At 36.9% G+C, this 15,170-nt stretch overlaps 2 protein-coding genes and 1 pseudogene across 2 annotated transcripts; 2 read left to right on the forward strand and 1 right to left on the reverse strand.

Annotated features, from left to right (window-relative positions):
* Nucleotides 1–104: 104 nt before the first annotated feature.
* LOC137713179 (uncharacterized) lies at nt 105–4,189 on the forward strand. The gene is made up of 10 exons (XM_068452448.1): nt 105–536; nt 772–810; nt 1,118–1,244; nt 1,583–1,644; nt 1,751–1,818; nt 2,162–2,211; nt 2,824–2,893; nt 2,982–3,105; nt 3,698–3,811; nt 3,917–4,189. Exons 1-10 carry the CDS (start codon nt 189–191, stop codon nt 4,016–4,018), a joined length of 1,104 nt encoding a protein of 367 aa, XP_068308549.1. The 5' UTR covers nt 105–188; the 3' UTR covers nt 4,019–4,189.
* Nucleotides 4,190–4,662: 473 nt separating this feature from the next.
* Nucleotides 4,663–8,769, reverse strand: LOC137716772 (uncharacterized; annotated as a pseudogene).
* A 3,736-nt stretch (nt 8,770–12,505) lies between these two features.
* Nucleotides 12,506–13,843, forward strand: LOC137712790 (glucuronoxylan 4-O-methyltransferase 3-like). The gene has a single exon (XM_068451955.1). The coding sequence runs from the start codon at nt 12,803–12,805 to the stop codon at nt 13,709–13,711; it is 909 nt and encodes a 302-aa protein (XP_068308056.1). The 5' UTR covers nt 12,506–12,802; the 3' UTR covers nt 13,712–13,843.
* Nucleotides 13,844–15,170: the final 1,327 nt, after the last annotated feature.

Below are 15,170 nucleotides of genomic sequence, written 5' to 3' on the forward strand. Positions count from 1 at the left end.
ATCTCGTAGGTTCTTGTTTCATTAATTGGCACACGTGACGGTGTACCGTGGCATGTAAGTTGTTGTTTTGCGATTAGGAAGTACAAAGATGGAGAGAGATTTTTAAAGATTGCAAAGCGAAAGCAAGCACAGATAACCACCCAACAGGCAACAACTCAACTGAAACAGGAGAGAAGCAAGGTCCAAACATGTCACTAGCATCTCTGACGTCGTGCTCTCAAACACTAGTCTACTACTCTTCCTCTAAGCCGCCGCCTTCTCCGCCTCAGCATCCGCCTCCGCCATACAGTTTCCTCACACATGCCCACAATTCTCCATTAATTCCAACCACTTTAATTCCAGTTTCTACCCTCAAACTATCTCCATGTTCTCCAACATTGCTGACAAATGTGAACTGGGTTCCTCGCAGAAACAGATTTCTTCCTGCAAATTCAGCCGACTCCGACGCACAAAACGAATCGGCAACCGGAGAAAATGGCGGGAACCCATCAACCAGCCTTCTGTCTTTTCTTTGTCCCCTGCTCAAGCTCTTCTCCGTCGGTCTTTCCTATCCTTTTCTTTTCCTTTCCTTTTCACTATACTTTTTGCTAATTACTAATGTCAACTGCATGTGAAGATACTCCTGTTTATGATACTAGCTCTACCAAATTGTTGTTGCTTCTTCAAAGTTCATACAACTGAATTTGATATTCTTGTTTATGATAAATTATTGAAATGCTGTGTTGATCTTTTGGCATTTGTTCACCATTGTTTTCGTCTTGTTTCGTGCAGGGAGGAGATCCCTCTCAAGAACGGAACTTTACTTTGGAGGTAATCACTTTAAAAATTCATTCTCGATAACGGAACTTTGCATTGATCGTTTATTCCTAGTGTGAAATTGCAGTGGCTAAAGAACCATTGGACTGTAACCTTACTATTTAATAGCATTGGATTGGACTGTAACTTCATCACAGCTTTGATTCCTTTCAGTGTGTGTTTGATTTTCTGCCCTATAGGTGTTGTAAACATCCATGGATTTGGGTCTAACCATAAATTTTCATTAGGAATATGCTTATCTGTGAACAACTTACCTCTTAGCTGACCCTAATTGACTTCCATTGTTTGGATCTCAAAATAGGTAGCTACGTCTTCGTTGTCTACCTTGGCTAGATTCCCTTGGGGATCAAGATCTCTGTCAAATAATATGGACAGCCAGGAGATCACTACCTTGGATCCTCCTTTGCGTTTGCAGCTTTTTGAATTTGGTAAGCTTTTCTTCCTGATTATAAGACTACAAATAAAGTAATTGTAGCTTTGTTTTGTTTGGAGTTTTAGTGTTGTGGACAACGATTTTCACCATTGAGGTTACCAGTGTACCAAACATGGGTATAAATTTGTTTACTGGACCAATCAAGGGCTATAAACTTGTGTATTAGCATGATTAGCATATGACTAAAAACTAAGAAGCTAATTGTTTTGTTGGCAATGTGAATATTTCTACACTAGTTCGTACTGTGTGGTACAGCCTATTTCATTGTGACTTAACTTCATTGCGGAATATAATATTTCCCTTGTTGAATTCCCGAACTGGTTTTGTCAACAGAGGCTTGCCCTTTTTGCAGGAGGGTTAGAGAGGCTTTGACTGAGCTCGATCTTTCTGTAGAGGTGAGTAACATGTATCAATTCAACCGGTAATCATAGTGGTTATTCCTTGTTGATGCTTAATTGGTATTTGGATTTTCAAATGTCAAGTGTAAACGCACATTTGCAGGTATATCCTTGTCCAAAAGGTTCGGTAAGACATAGAGAAATGGTTAAAAGATTCGGTGGCAAAGAGCTGTATGTAATTCTCAATTCTTTAATCTTTATACCATCTAGAAAGAATTTGTTGTCTTTCTGATAATATTTTCTGAAAGTTGAATCAAGTCTAATTGGAGCTAAGTTTGTATTGAGGTCAGGTTATTATATATGTATCTCAAATTGGAACTAACAGATGATAACTGAGAGCATATTTAACACAACTAAATCCACCAAATATGACAATATTATTATTTTGTTTAACTTTAATATGCTTGTATCATGCATTTTCTTGCCTAAAAGGTCGTTATTATGGCTACTACTAACTTTTGTTGAGTGCCTCTTCATCTCCTTTGTAACCAGAATTGTGAATATTCTTGTGCAGGTTTCCTTTTCTCATTGATCCAAATACTGGTATTTCAATGTATGAAAGTGGTAAGTTATTAACTTTGTTTGTTTCACATGGATTCCACTCCATCTCTTTGTATCCTGGTCTCTTTCTGTCTATCTCTCTCTCTGTCTCTCTCTCTCTCTCTCTCACACACACACACAGAGACAGATTGCACTCCATGTATGAAAGTGGTAGCCAATTGTAAAGCTGTTTCATCTGAATGTTCTGTACTATAGGTAAATAAAACATCTCCCAACTTCCTTGCCTCAACCAATAGGTTTTATGAGCAACGTCATCATACTTCGTAATGCTTGGTTTCTATCTTCTTAGACAAGCTATTTGCTTCTACATTTTCTTTTCACCTACATTCTTTTCTTCTCTGTTTTGACATGGTATAGAATCAATAATTAGTCCTATCGTTGGGGAAGTATCAGCAAGTGCTTACATCAATACATCTACATTGAGCGTAGCTAAATGTTGTCATTGAGAGCGTTTTTCTGCACTGTGTTTGAAATTTAACTAAGTCTGCATAGAGTTTAACGCTCAATAATGTACATTGAACTTGTAACATTATGCTGATTGATGTTTATCTTACGTTGTTTGAAATTATTTTATCAAGGTTGTATAATTTACAACCTTATTGCTTTTGATTACAGGTGAAATTGTGAAATACCTATTCCAGCAATATGGTAAAGACAGAAAGCCTTCAGTGGGGCTTTTGGAAAGGTATTGAACCTTGGCTCTCTCTGGCTCTCTCTGGCTCTCTCTCTCTCTCTCTCTCTCTCTCTCTCATATTAAATATTGCTCCCTGTAGCACATTATTCACGGGATGGATGCCAACAATTCTGCGAGCAGGCAGAGGATTGACATTGTGGGAAAAGGCGAGCCCAGACCCACCACCCAAAAAGCTGGAACTTTACTCATACGAAAACAATCCGGTGAGACAATGGTCTTTCATTGAATCGTTTCCAATATACCATGATGTAGGCATCCGCATGTGTTTTCATATTTCTTTTTGCCTGTCGCCACAATTTGGGCTTCAATCCTCTCTTCTTTTCTCCCTATCATTTACCGGTTTGTTTAAATTTATTTCTAGTTTGCACATAAAATGGTCATTTTAATCTGTTTTACTGAGCTCTAACGGCCTAAATTCGAGGGAGAGGAGAGAAAATGACAGTCTTATAAGAAAGAAGGGAGAAAATGACAAACACAAATCACAATCTGCTTTAATTTGAGACTTGGCCTTCATTTGGCTAAATTAGGAGGTGATTGTCCTAAGATTTATGTAGTCGTAGTTGTCCATAAATGCTGATGGAATTTCCAAGTGCTATCAGTAAAAACAATTTTCAGCGTGACATTGTAGATTCACAGTTGAGGCCAAATTCCAGGGTCATTTGACAATTATTTTCTGTATTTTATGCTGGAAGTAGTTTGCAGATAAATCCTTCAATGACTTGTGGCATTTCATGTGATTTGTAATATCTTTCTCTTCCCCCTCACACACACGCCTTCCGTTTCCTTTGTTTCCAGTATGCACGAATTGTGCGTGAGGCACTTTGTGAATTGGAACTTCCTTACATCCTTCAAAACGTGGGAGAAGGGTCCCTGCGGTCGAAGTTACTTGAGGCATCTGGATCCAAAGAGGTTAGCATTTGAGAACATCTATCCCTCAGATGATTTTTCTTAGCGTACGTGCTAATCTCCTGTTGAGAACCCTAAGGATGACTGCGAAAACTGTCTTTGTTATAGGTTCCTTACCTGATTGATCCTAACACCAGTACTCATGTCGGTGACTACAAGAAGATTCTGTCGTACTTGTTCCAGACATATTCAGCAGCCACTCTTGTATAGTTAGAAAATTTAGTTGCACTCAGAAGCTGAGATGAATCTGATCGCCCTCTAATCAGCTCGGGCCTTGTTTAAGTACATATCTGTATACCTCAAATGATTGATTCTCGTTCATTCATATGGTACACGGTTTTTTATTCTCATCATGCATTGATCTGCTACTCATTGTTAAAACCTAGATCTGTCCGAAATTGAGGGCAAGCTTTTCCTTCTTCTTTAGAATGGCTGTTCACTCTGTCTCAAGACTCAAAAATTCGGTCCGATACATCATTAAACCGTGCCCGATTGAGCTGCCAGATGGTCGGACTAATGTGGCACCCTTGTCCGTCCCTTCGTGCCATAAGGGAGTTTGTCTTTGACATCGAATCACATCATCATGGTTCATGGATGTCGCACTTTGGCATTTCTGTTGTTCTCTTTGTTCCTCCTGGATGTGTGTTTTGCTTTGTCCAATGTAATGTTGTATAGTCTCGCATTTCCCCCATTTTACTTTTCATTTTGGCCATAAAAGTAATCTAGCGAATTAAAATATGACACGTCATTAGTATATACTCTAGTTTTATTTTTTATTTCATTCATCGATGATTTTTCTGACAAATGACAAGATAAGTTATACCAAATTCATCTAAACTACATGAAGGACGGTTGAAACTTGGGTAACCCACGTCCGCTTCTAAAATGACGTTAAGTACATTGATCTTGCTTCGAATATATGGTTTCAAATGATCCTTTATTTCCTGCACAAGAGAAGGAGCTACAACCTAAGAACTAGAACTTATTGAACATCTTGGGAGTGAGAGATTGGGATAACAGAAAAAGTGACGCTTTCGAATACTGATTCGAAAGTGACGCTTGTATAAATTTCACATTGCCACTGGTTCATCAATATGGTATAATTGTAAAAAAAAAACAGGCGCGCACGCGTGTGCAGACGCCCTATGTCTATAAGATTACAAAACTGAAATGCGCGTAACGAATTCACATGAAGGCAGCAGCAGCAGCAGCTTCAGCAGCAACATGATAACATCTACTCTCAACGAATTTCTGTCTGAACTGCTCAAAATTACCGGACTTAATCGCTTCCCTTATAGAACGGAAAAATCCTAGATAATGGTGGGTATTATGTCTGCACAATCAAAGGACAATCTGATGATGATGATGATGATGATGATGATGACGACAGTAATGATCACAGCTACGACGATAACAGTAGTGATGCAAGTAATAATGATATTGAATGGATGCAAAACAGCACATACATTTCTAGTAGAGTCTGAGCCAGCATTTCGCGAACATTGAGCAGGTGATTGATGTAAGCTTTTGTATGATTCTTGCACGTGTAGCAGTTACAATTTGCAACAATGGGTGACAGATCTTTCCTGAAAGAGTTTAAAAAAAAATAAATCAAGGATCTCGTAGGGAAATATCATGTTAAGAGTTACAGCACTAATTATTTTTGGATCCGTTTGGCAATAAATGATAAACTAAATATGGTAACATTTCAAGAAATTTAAAACGTAAACGCAAAGACGCCCTTCATGACAATGTCATGCAAAAACTTCTAAAGCCCCAAGCGAGTCCACAGGTTACAGTGTTCTAGTTCTTTACTTTTATATTATCAAATTTCGTTTTGCATTTTCTTTTATGTTGCTTTAATATACTTTGCACTGAAAGTTTATCCTAAATCACTCGTCAATCGACATGCCACCTTTATGTCAAACTTGATATCTACTACTTCAAATTACAAAGGGGATACATTGAACAAACTCATGAACACTGTTAGTGGTACAAGTAGAAATAGACGTCATTAGTTACCTGTAAGCTGTTCCTCTCAGATTAATCTTTGTCTGGTCACTTCCAATATTAGTCAACTCAATATCAGATGCTTTCATCTCAACTCCATCAAGAGGAAACGTAAGTGCAAAGCCGCCAAGGGTAAGATGGCATATATACCTGCAAAAATTGATACATATCATCCCCTTTTGGATCATGGTAACAGCAAGGAGAAAGACATTCAAATTAGTTAGAAGACTGAGCAACTCACGTTGAATCAAAGACATCAATGCCGGCAGCAACGCCCTGCAAGACCTCCTCTGTGAGATAGAAAGAAAAAGCTCATTTGCCGATAATTGTGAATGAATAATCACACATTTGACCAAAGGTACAGTTAACTGTTGAAAACATTTTCCTTTAACGGATCTCCCCAAGTTCATAATAACTGGAAAACTGCAATTTATTAGTTATTTTTATAAAAAAAAATAAGAAACACAATGAATTTTCCAACTTTTCAATAGTCCTCAAAAGGTACCACCAACAAGAAACAGAATATCAATAACACAAGAAGGAGCTAAACAGCACCCATCCTACAAGAAAACATAAAGCTAATCAAACAATTTACATGAAAAATTCTAAATCCAGCTACTTTTTTTCCAATTTAACAAAATAAAGGGCAGTTACAAAATGTGGAAGAAACTGATGGTAAACCAATACCCAAAACATACAGAGTCCTGAAATTTTTCTTGATAAATTAGGCTGTTTATTTCTGAAAAAAATTTCACACAAAACATTCAAACCATAACAATGTCCTCAGAAGTCTAGATGTATCAACAACAAATTGGTAAGACCACCAGTTTATTATAACAATAACAATGGTAGACCTGTTACCTGGAAGTCCAAGCCCACTGATCAAGCGTGGTTTCTCTTCTTGTAAGATATCCTGAACATTTATATGAGAATTAGATATCAAAAATCAAAATATAAATGAAGACATTTTTTGTTTTGATGTACGAAGTATGAGAATAGGGTTTGATCAAGTTCAGGGGAAAACTGAAGACTCCAGTTCGTGACTTACAGTAACAGCATTGAGGAGAGCAGGACGCTCATCCATGTTCTCTCCAAGCCCAAATCCTCCAATCCAATAACCTGGAGAAAAAAAATATTTTCATAGCAAATTATATAGCAACGCAATTAAATAAGGGTGTTAATAATGACACTCCAAAAATCTCATTGTGCACTCCTCTATTTTTCTTTCTAAATGTATAAAGTTTGGAGTGCACAAGGAGATTTTAAGAGTTCCAATAACAACGCCCTTTTAATACACCAAACTATTAGAAATATGGGTAAGAAAGAAATCCAAATGAAATTGTTTGGCACTAATTTCCTATTGTTTTGTCATGTTCACAAAAGCTTCAAATGTTTAGAAAATTACAAGAAAACCCAAAGTGGAAGTTCAGTTCCATAAGGGAGTGTTCATTCTCAATTATTATGCTGAAGTTATTAACTGTTATAAATTGTGTTTATTTTTGGTAGTCAGAAGTTTTTGTTAGGTTTCAAATCGTTTTCAATTGATCTTTAAATAAACTTAGTCCATGTAATTTTGTTTCCTTATCCAAATTTTTTACAGGGTTCTCTTGATTGAACAAATTCGTTTTTCTTGAAAAAAAAAATCAAATAAGTTCTAAGAAACGATGCAACATACAAGTCTGTGATAAGGAAGAAACGAAGAATTATAGAAACCTGATACATTTCGGCTAGCCACCTCTTGGGCACATCTCTCACGTTCATTTACTGAAGACCCACCAACAACAGATCCAATGACAGGTCCACCTGCCTACACTTTGAGCAATATATGTCCATCATTCAGTCTAAACAGAAAAGAGTAAACTCATATTTATATTATCAACAAAAAGAAGAAGAAAGAATGCTCTATATATTGTAGCACAATTTCTTTTTCATTTTAAAACGTCTAGGTCTGCTAGCAGCACACCAAGTATACAACGCATATGCCAGTGATTGTATAAGCATATATGATGCCACTACCTCTCTAAAATGGGTCCTTCATAATGGCACGACAGGACGGTCTTTTACCTGATTTAGCTCAATGCATTCATCAAGCCATCTTATAGTTCGATCAACCGAGGTCTTGTTCCTCTTATCAGAGACCCATACAGGAACTTCATCTGCCAAAGTGGTCCACATATTGGGCTTCAAGGAAGTAATCAACTCGACATACTCTACGGGTTTCATCTACAAGCACATAAAAAGACTATACAGTCACCACCAACTAACCCGAAATCAACTTATTCCAGAAAGCAAGATGAGGCAATTACCAAATGGCGACCAGAAGGAGTCTCGAAAGATGCTCCAAATTTGTTACTGCTATTACATTCAGGAAGGCATTGAATGGAGTCCCTTGGTATGCACACGAACCCATGTTCGGGCAAGCCGAGCAACTGATGCAGTCCTCCTATTTTTGAAATTGTTTGAGGTGAGGGGACTTCCAAGCTGCAAAGTCAAACAATGCTTGAACTTTTTTCTCACAGACCAATTCCCAAACAGGTGGAATGCAATATCAATGTGGCAAAAGTAGAAACATGGAAAGGCTGGAGGGTATAAATATAATTACTTACAAGTGGAGGGAGCTAACATGGAAGAGACGGGAATCAGGCAAAGGAAGAGAAGGAAGAAGGTCAGGAGGGGTGAACAGGGGCAGGCCCTTTCGGGTGGAGAGGAGAAGAGAAGGGGTCTCTATTGGGGTCGGGCAGCTGCCAAAGTGGAGAACCCCGGTCCGCGCTCTTCCGCCGCTCCATGCCTTCACTGCGAATTTCATATCGACAGAGACAAACAGCTTCGGATTTAGAGTCGGAGAGCAGGAGGAGGAGGAGGAGGAGTTGTTGTAGGGTTTTGCAGAAGTTTGCTCTCTCTTTTGGCGGCAAAAACAAGGGTTTTGTGAGTCCGACCCAATTTTCTTCCATTGGAAAAGTAACATATTTTGGGCAAATTTTTTTTTCGGAATTGTATTTACATTTTAAAATTTTCATTCTATTATTTTTCATTCTAATTATAGAAAGTTTATAATGCAAAATGAGATTTTTAGAGTACCAATTACAATTCCCTCTATCTAAATTATACGAAGAGTATTGCTAGAAAAATCAAAATTTTAAACCAAATTTACAAATCGAATAATGTGGATTTTAATTAGAAAGCATTATCCTTATGAGAAAGCCAATGAGGTCACAATTGCAAAAATTGTATTTGTTATAATATGTAAATAAATAGCAAATATGCTCCAATTAGTAAATGCTCAAGTCTCCTTTGAATCCCAATTCCAATATGATCCCCATGCTTCACTAGCACATACTACTCCTAAAAGAATACCTACGGTTAAAAGAATAAACCCAAGACTAATTATATGAAACTCCAACGATCCAATTGTTGAATCAATTGATACCTTTAATAATTTTGAGACGAAATAAAAGAAGTGTTTCATAAGACATTGTTTCTTTCGTTCATGTATTGAATCTCACCAAAGTAAACTGGACCAATCTATCTCATTAACGAATTTTGCGGATAGAGGGCACATACCTCAGATCGATCGATTAAACCCATTATTATAAAGTTTACCGGGGAAGTATTGAATTAAAGTCATTTATGTGTGCCAATTTCCTTATGGTTGACTTAGCAATTGAGATATTGGTTTCACCATACTTATAAATTTATAATCCTTTTTTTTTCTTTTTCTAACATTCTAATTCTTATATTCATGGCTTGTAAATAATTGATATTAGAACCAGATTTTTCAATTCGGATTATGGCTATGGGCCCTTTTAATTCAAATTTTATGCAAAATTCGTCTCCAATTAAGGACCAAAATGAATCTACTAAAAAGTATAAGATTAAATTTAGTATCTTTCAAATTGATCTCAACATTTTTAATATTCCAAACAAGTACCAACTTATTGAAAACATCTCATCCCCTTACAATACAAATGTATTTTAATCATATCAAAAAATAATAATGTGCAAGAAGCAAAGCTGAAAGCTCAAGCTTTTGTGATAGCTAATTTCCTAGACAAATGTAATGTGTCTTTATTAGGAAAATATAAATTGAGTGTTTATATTTTATTAAGAGAGTGAGACCAATAAAATCAATTTATATGATATAATCAGTTTACTATAGAGTCAAACTATAATATGAATTTACTTAATTGTAGGCATCAAATTTGATTCTCATGTCCATTGTATACTGCTGGTTTTCCAGCAGGTTTTCTGTCTTTGCCAATCATAAGTCTGGTGCGAGAAAAAGCATCGAGGCAAGGAATCTATATGCTAGGTTAGTGAAGTGAAATTTGAGTGAAACACATCTAGCATTCATATCATCATTCATATTGTGTTCTAGCCATGGGCGAACCTTCGTGCTCTGAGGTGACTGCGTTCCATCAAGATGAGACGAACCTCCAGACATTTTACTTGATGGATTGTAACCCTTAAAGCGGCTGGTTCTTTTTCTAATCAGCTTCCCTGTTGTTTTTCTTGACTTATGAATATATCGTTGCTTTCAAAATAAAAATTAAAAAAGATGAGACGAAGAAAGCAAGTACGAAGACAAGAAGGCAAGGCGGTTTTTGAGTCTTGTATTTATTGTTTGATCTTGGTGAATTATTCTTGTCAGTTTGCCCGTGAAATTTCTCCGTTGTATATGGGGTGTTACCACTTAAAAAAAGTCCTTGTGCTCTAGTTTGCTTTTTGCTATTTATTTACTGTTGCGTTGCTAGATTGAAACTCTTTTTCTCTATTGAGTTGAGTTCCACGATCCTCTGCGTTTTCAAAATAAATAAAAAAGAGAAAATTATACCAAGCAAAGCATAAATGTCATTCTCAATTCAATGATTAAACTCAAATCCCTCTTTTAAAAAGGTAGATTCTAAGGTTATCAAAATGCCCTTTTGAATGCTCATTCCACCTGTTCTATTTTCTTCGTCGGTGTTCTTTCCTATACGCGATACATTTCATTATTCACTTAGGTTTGAATCTCAATCTAGAACATCAATAACCAAACTAAATGGAAGATTTTTTCAAGTAATTGAAACACAAATCGATAAACTATGTATCATAATATAAGTAGAGAGGCTTTTTATATTATAACAGGTAATGTATCGACTCGTCTTACAAGTATACTAACAAAAATCTCTCTTAGACATCTGAATCTCAATCCAGAACATCAATAACTAAATTAAACGGAAGATTTTTCCCTTTCAACCACAACAGAAATAGGCAAATCACATGTCATAATATAAACGAAAATGATATATTTTTTTAGTGCCTCTCTACTTGTATTATAACACGTAATATATCGATTCATATTTCGAATATATTAAAAAATCTCTCCCCTCATAATGTTTTTTTTTTTTTTAGGAGTCAAACCCTCTTAACGTATTCTTTATATGTCGCAATTAGACAAAGGTTTTATAACTACTACATGTCCCTTTTCAAGTTTAAAAAGCTTTGCAGCACAGCAAAAGACATGAATAATCAAAAGCATCACACCTTCCCTATTATAAAAGAGAAAAAAAATCAGAAATATATCAACAAATATCAGCGGCCGATACACCAACCATGTTATTTCTACCAACTGAAACAGCGGTGGTGGCCCTTGTGTCTACATCAACCCTCCAACAACCCATCTTGCTTCACTTGTAAAGAAGAGGATTTTTTCCGAATTAATTTTGTGGGGATTATAAGAATTCTCACTTTCTAGTTGTTTATTGTATATCGTGCAGTTAATTTTCATCAGATATTATTTGTGTTTAATTTTAAATAAAAAAAATCAAATAATTTTTTATCGCACGATATACGATAAACGGTTAAAATGTGAAGATTTCTAAGATCCCCACAAAGTGAATCAGGATAGGATCCAATTTCCACTTCTAAGATGAAGATGTCAGATTTCGATTAGAGAGCAAGATATAATTAATCATTACTTCTCTCTATCTCTCTTCCTAATCACGTCTAATTCCTTTAATTAAGAGAATAATACATATATAATCCGGGTCCCATTCATGGAATTATATCCATGATTAGGGCTATTATTGACTCTAGAAATTGTTTTGTGCTTCGTGAAAAATATTTGGAGGTGCTTTTTGAAGAAGTATCTATCAACTTTTCTAGAAAGCACTTCTATAATTTAAAAGAATTTGTAAATTTTTACACCAAACGTAGTTGGAAACTATTTAGATTAAGAAAACGGTTGTAGTCCTTCTACGAGGGGTCCAGCCAAACATGGTGGTCAAACTCCACTACGATGATAATAGTGTGGGAGAGCTCAGGTGCAAAATAGTTGGAGGGGTGACAAAGAAAGCTAGAAACTAAAAACGTGATTGATAATTGTTTTCAGTTTTTATTAAAAAACGACAAATGAAAATTAAAATTAAGTCAAAACTATAAAAACTCATCGAAATAGTTTTCAATTTTTGTTAGGGTTCAAACTCCACTACGATGATAATGGTGTGATGGTAATGTTTAACATTCTACTTATTATCATTGGATGAGTTTAATTTTTAAGATTTTGATCTATTCATTCAACAAATATCGAAATTTAAACTCATCAAAATAAAGTAGTGAGAATCATTATCACTTGAGAATGATGAGCATCACCATTATTTAAGTGTGATTAGCAAAAATATTACTTTATAGTGGGCGTGAAGGTAGAAAATACTGGGGCACATTTTTAAGGGTACACACTACTTTACCATGGATCTGGTAATATGCCATCATCGCTTGAGTAACTCTCAAGGGTGCCACTGTTTCCCTCTACCCTCCTTAATTTAATGTACCAACTTTGCTAACCTCTCCTTGAAAAGCAGAAACAAACAATAAACCCCTGTCTCCTCCCTCTCTTCCATTCCCCACCACTTCTCCCACCATCTGTTCATAAAACCTCAGATCAACATTATCTCCTCGGTCCCCCCCCCCCCCCCCCTCTCTCTCTCTCTCATCTCATCAAGCACCATGAGGTCCAAACCTCAATGTGGCATCAGTCTCAAGGTCATCCTCCTCTGCTGCTGCTTCATCTTCCTCTTCACTGTCTTCATTGTCAGATCAACCTTCTCATCGTCACTATTTCCGTCACCGTCCACGGCCAATTCCTCACTATCCCATCTCATCCCAAACCCTAAACCCCAACAACAACAACAACAACAACAACAACAACCACCATGCGATCAACCATTCACCCCAACATGCACCAAAATCCCACCATCCCTAGCCCACGCCATCATCCACTACGCCACAACAAACGTCACCCCACAACAAACCATCAAAGAAGTCTCCGTCTCCGCCGCGATCCTTTCCAAAAAATCACCCTGCAACTTTCTAGTCTTCGGCCTCGGCCGCGACAGCCTCATGTGGACGGCTCTCAACCACGGCGGAAGAACCGTCTTCCTCGAAGAAGACAATTCATGGATCGACCAAATCAAACAGAAGCTGCCGGGCTTAGAGGCCTACCACGTGGCATACGACACCAAGGTCCACCAAGCGGACAAGCTCATGGAGATCGGAAGGAAGGAAGAGTGCAAAGCTGTTGGGGATCCGAGGTTTTCAAAGTGCGAGCTGGCGCTCAAGAACTTGCCGAGCGATGTGTACGATATCGAGTGGGATCTGATCATGGTGGATGCGCCGACGGGGTACTTCGACGGAGCTCCGGGAAGAATGGGCGCCATATACACGGCGGGGCTGATGGGGAGGAACAGGGAGGAGGGGGAAACTCATGTGTTTGTACATGATGTGAATAGAGTGGTTGAGGACAGCTTCTCCAAGGCTTTTCTCTGCGAGGGGTACTTGACGGAGCAGGAGGGCCTGCTCAGGCACTTCACTATTCCCAGTCACAGGGCTCGATTAGGTAGACCATTTTGCCCTTAGAAGATGATGATCTTGATTTTTTTATCATCTTCTCGATCAATCTGATCTGATCGGTCGATTTCCAGCAGAAACCTGGGTGGAATTAACGGTTGATATTATTTCTTGGGTGGAATATTGATATTATCTCTCTTTTCTTGTGTATTGAAAAGTAGGTAGTGTTGTTCTTCTTTTTAAAATATTGTGTTTAATTTATGCAAAAGAAAAGGTGGGCCGACGTGCTGGACAAGTGTTTCGGGTCCTGTGTACGTGTAAGTTGTTCACCGTCCGTGTCCAGTTATTGTAAGCAAAATAACCATATAGAGACAAAACATCATTCACGGAGCCGAAAGTAAAAGGATTCTTTTTCTTCATCGAATTGAACATATAACAAAATGAAAACAACGGTACATATGGGTGTGTAAGAAGTGAATGAGAAGCAGGCAGATTGTCTGCCCTGTTTTGGATGCAATTTTTATTTTTATTTTTTTTGTGTAGTTATGATTAAGTTATATTAATATTTTATATTCTTATTATTTTAAAAAAAAAATTAATATAAAATGTTAACGTGATTTAACCGTAATCGCACAAAATAGGAGGGGATGGGAAGGGCACCCAAACAGGAGAGTAGACAATCTGCCTTTGAATGAGAATCCTCTAATGATTTTCTTTGTGAGTATTCTGATGATTCTTCGATCATGTTTGTTCATTGTATATTGTACAACTAGTTTTAGTTAGTACTATTTATATTTAATTTTAAATAAAAAATTTATAATAATTTCTGATCACATAACGTGATTGGAGGATCCCTATAATCCTCACAAAAAGGATCCGAAGAGGATCCTCATTCGTAAGAAGTGTTTGGTTTCAAAAATTAAGTCTGCGTTTACGAGAAGTGATAAATTTTTTTAGTGTAATCGGACTACGGAATAATACATTACGTGTTACTATGTAAATAGTAAGATATGTATGTTAAAAAATTAATAACTTAAACCATAAAATATCTCATTGTTTATATAAAAACACGTGGTATATCATCCGTATTCCAGTTACAATGAAAATTTTCTTGTCTACATGATCGTGGTAGTGTGGATTGCAACTTGAGTTTGAATTCTGCCATTTCCCCCCTTTTTCTTCTCTTTAGCTTTCTCGGATATCGTTACATGATCGTGGTAGTGTGGATTGCAACTTGAGTTTGAATTCTGCCATTTCCCCCCTTTTTCTTCTCTTTAGCTTTCTCGGATATCGTTTCGTTGGTGTGGGAGAGCAAACTCAGCCGTACAATTGGCTAGCAATAACATGATTCAAATTTATCTTTGGCGAGAATCAAACTTAACACTTCTCTAACCATGGAAATCGATAGAAGTAGTTTCTAAGTTTGTCGTAAATCATTGGTTCTTTAGTGGAAAATCTGTCAATATTCGAGTTAAGTAGATGAGTTGGTTTGACAAAAATACCTTACAAATGTGGACAAATATTTCAT

Source organism: Pyrus communis, chromosome 1 (genome assembly GCF_963583255.1).
Source record: "Pyrus communis chromosome 1, drPyrComm1.1, whole genome shotgun sequence".
NCBI lineage: Eukaryota > Viridiplantae > Streptophyta > Magnoliopsida > Rosales > Rosaceae > Pyrus > Pyrus communis.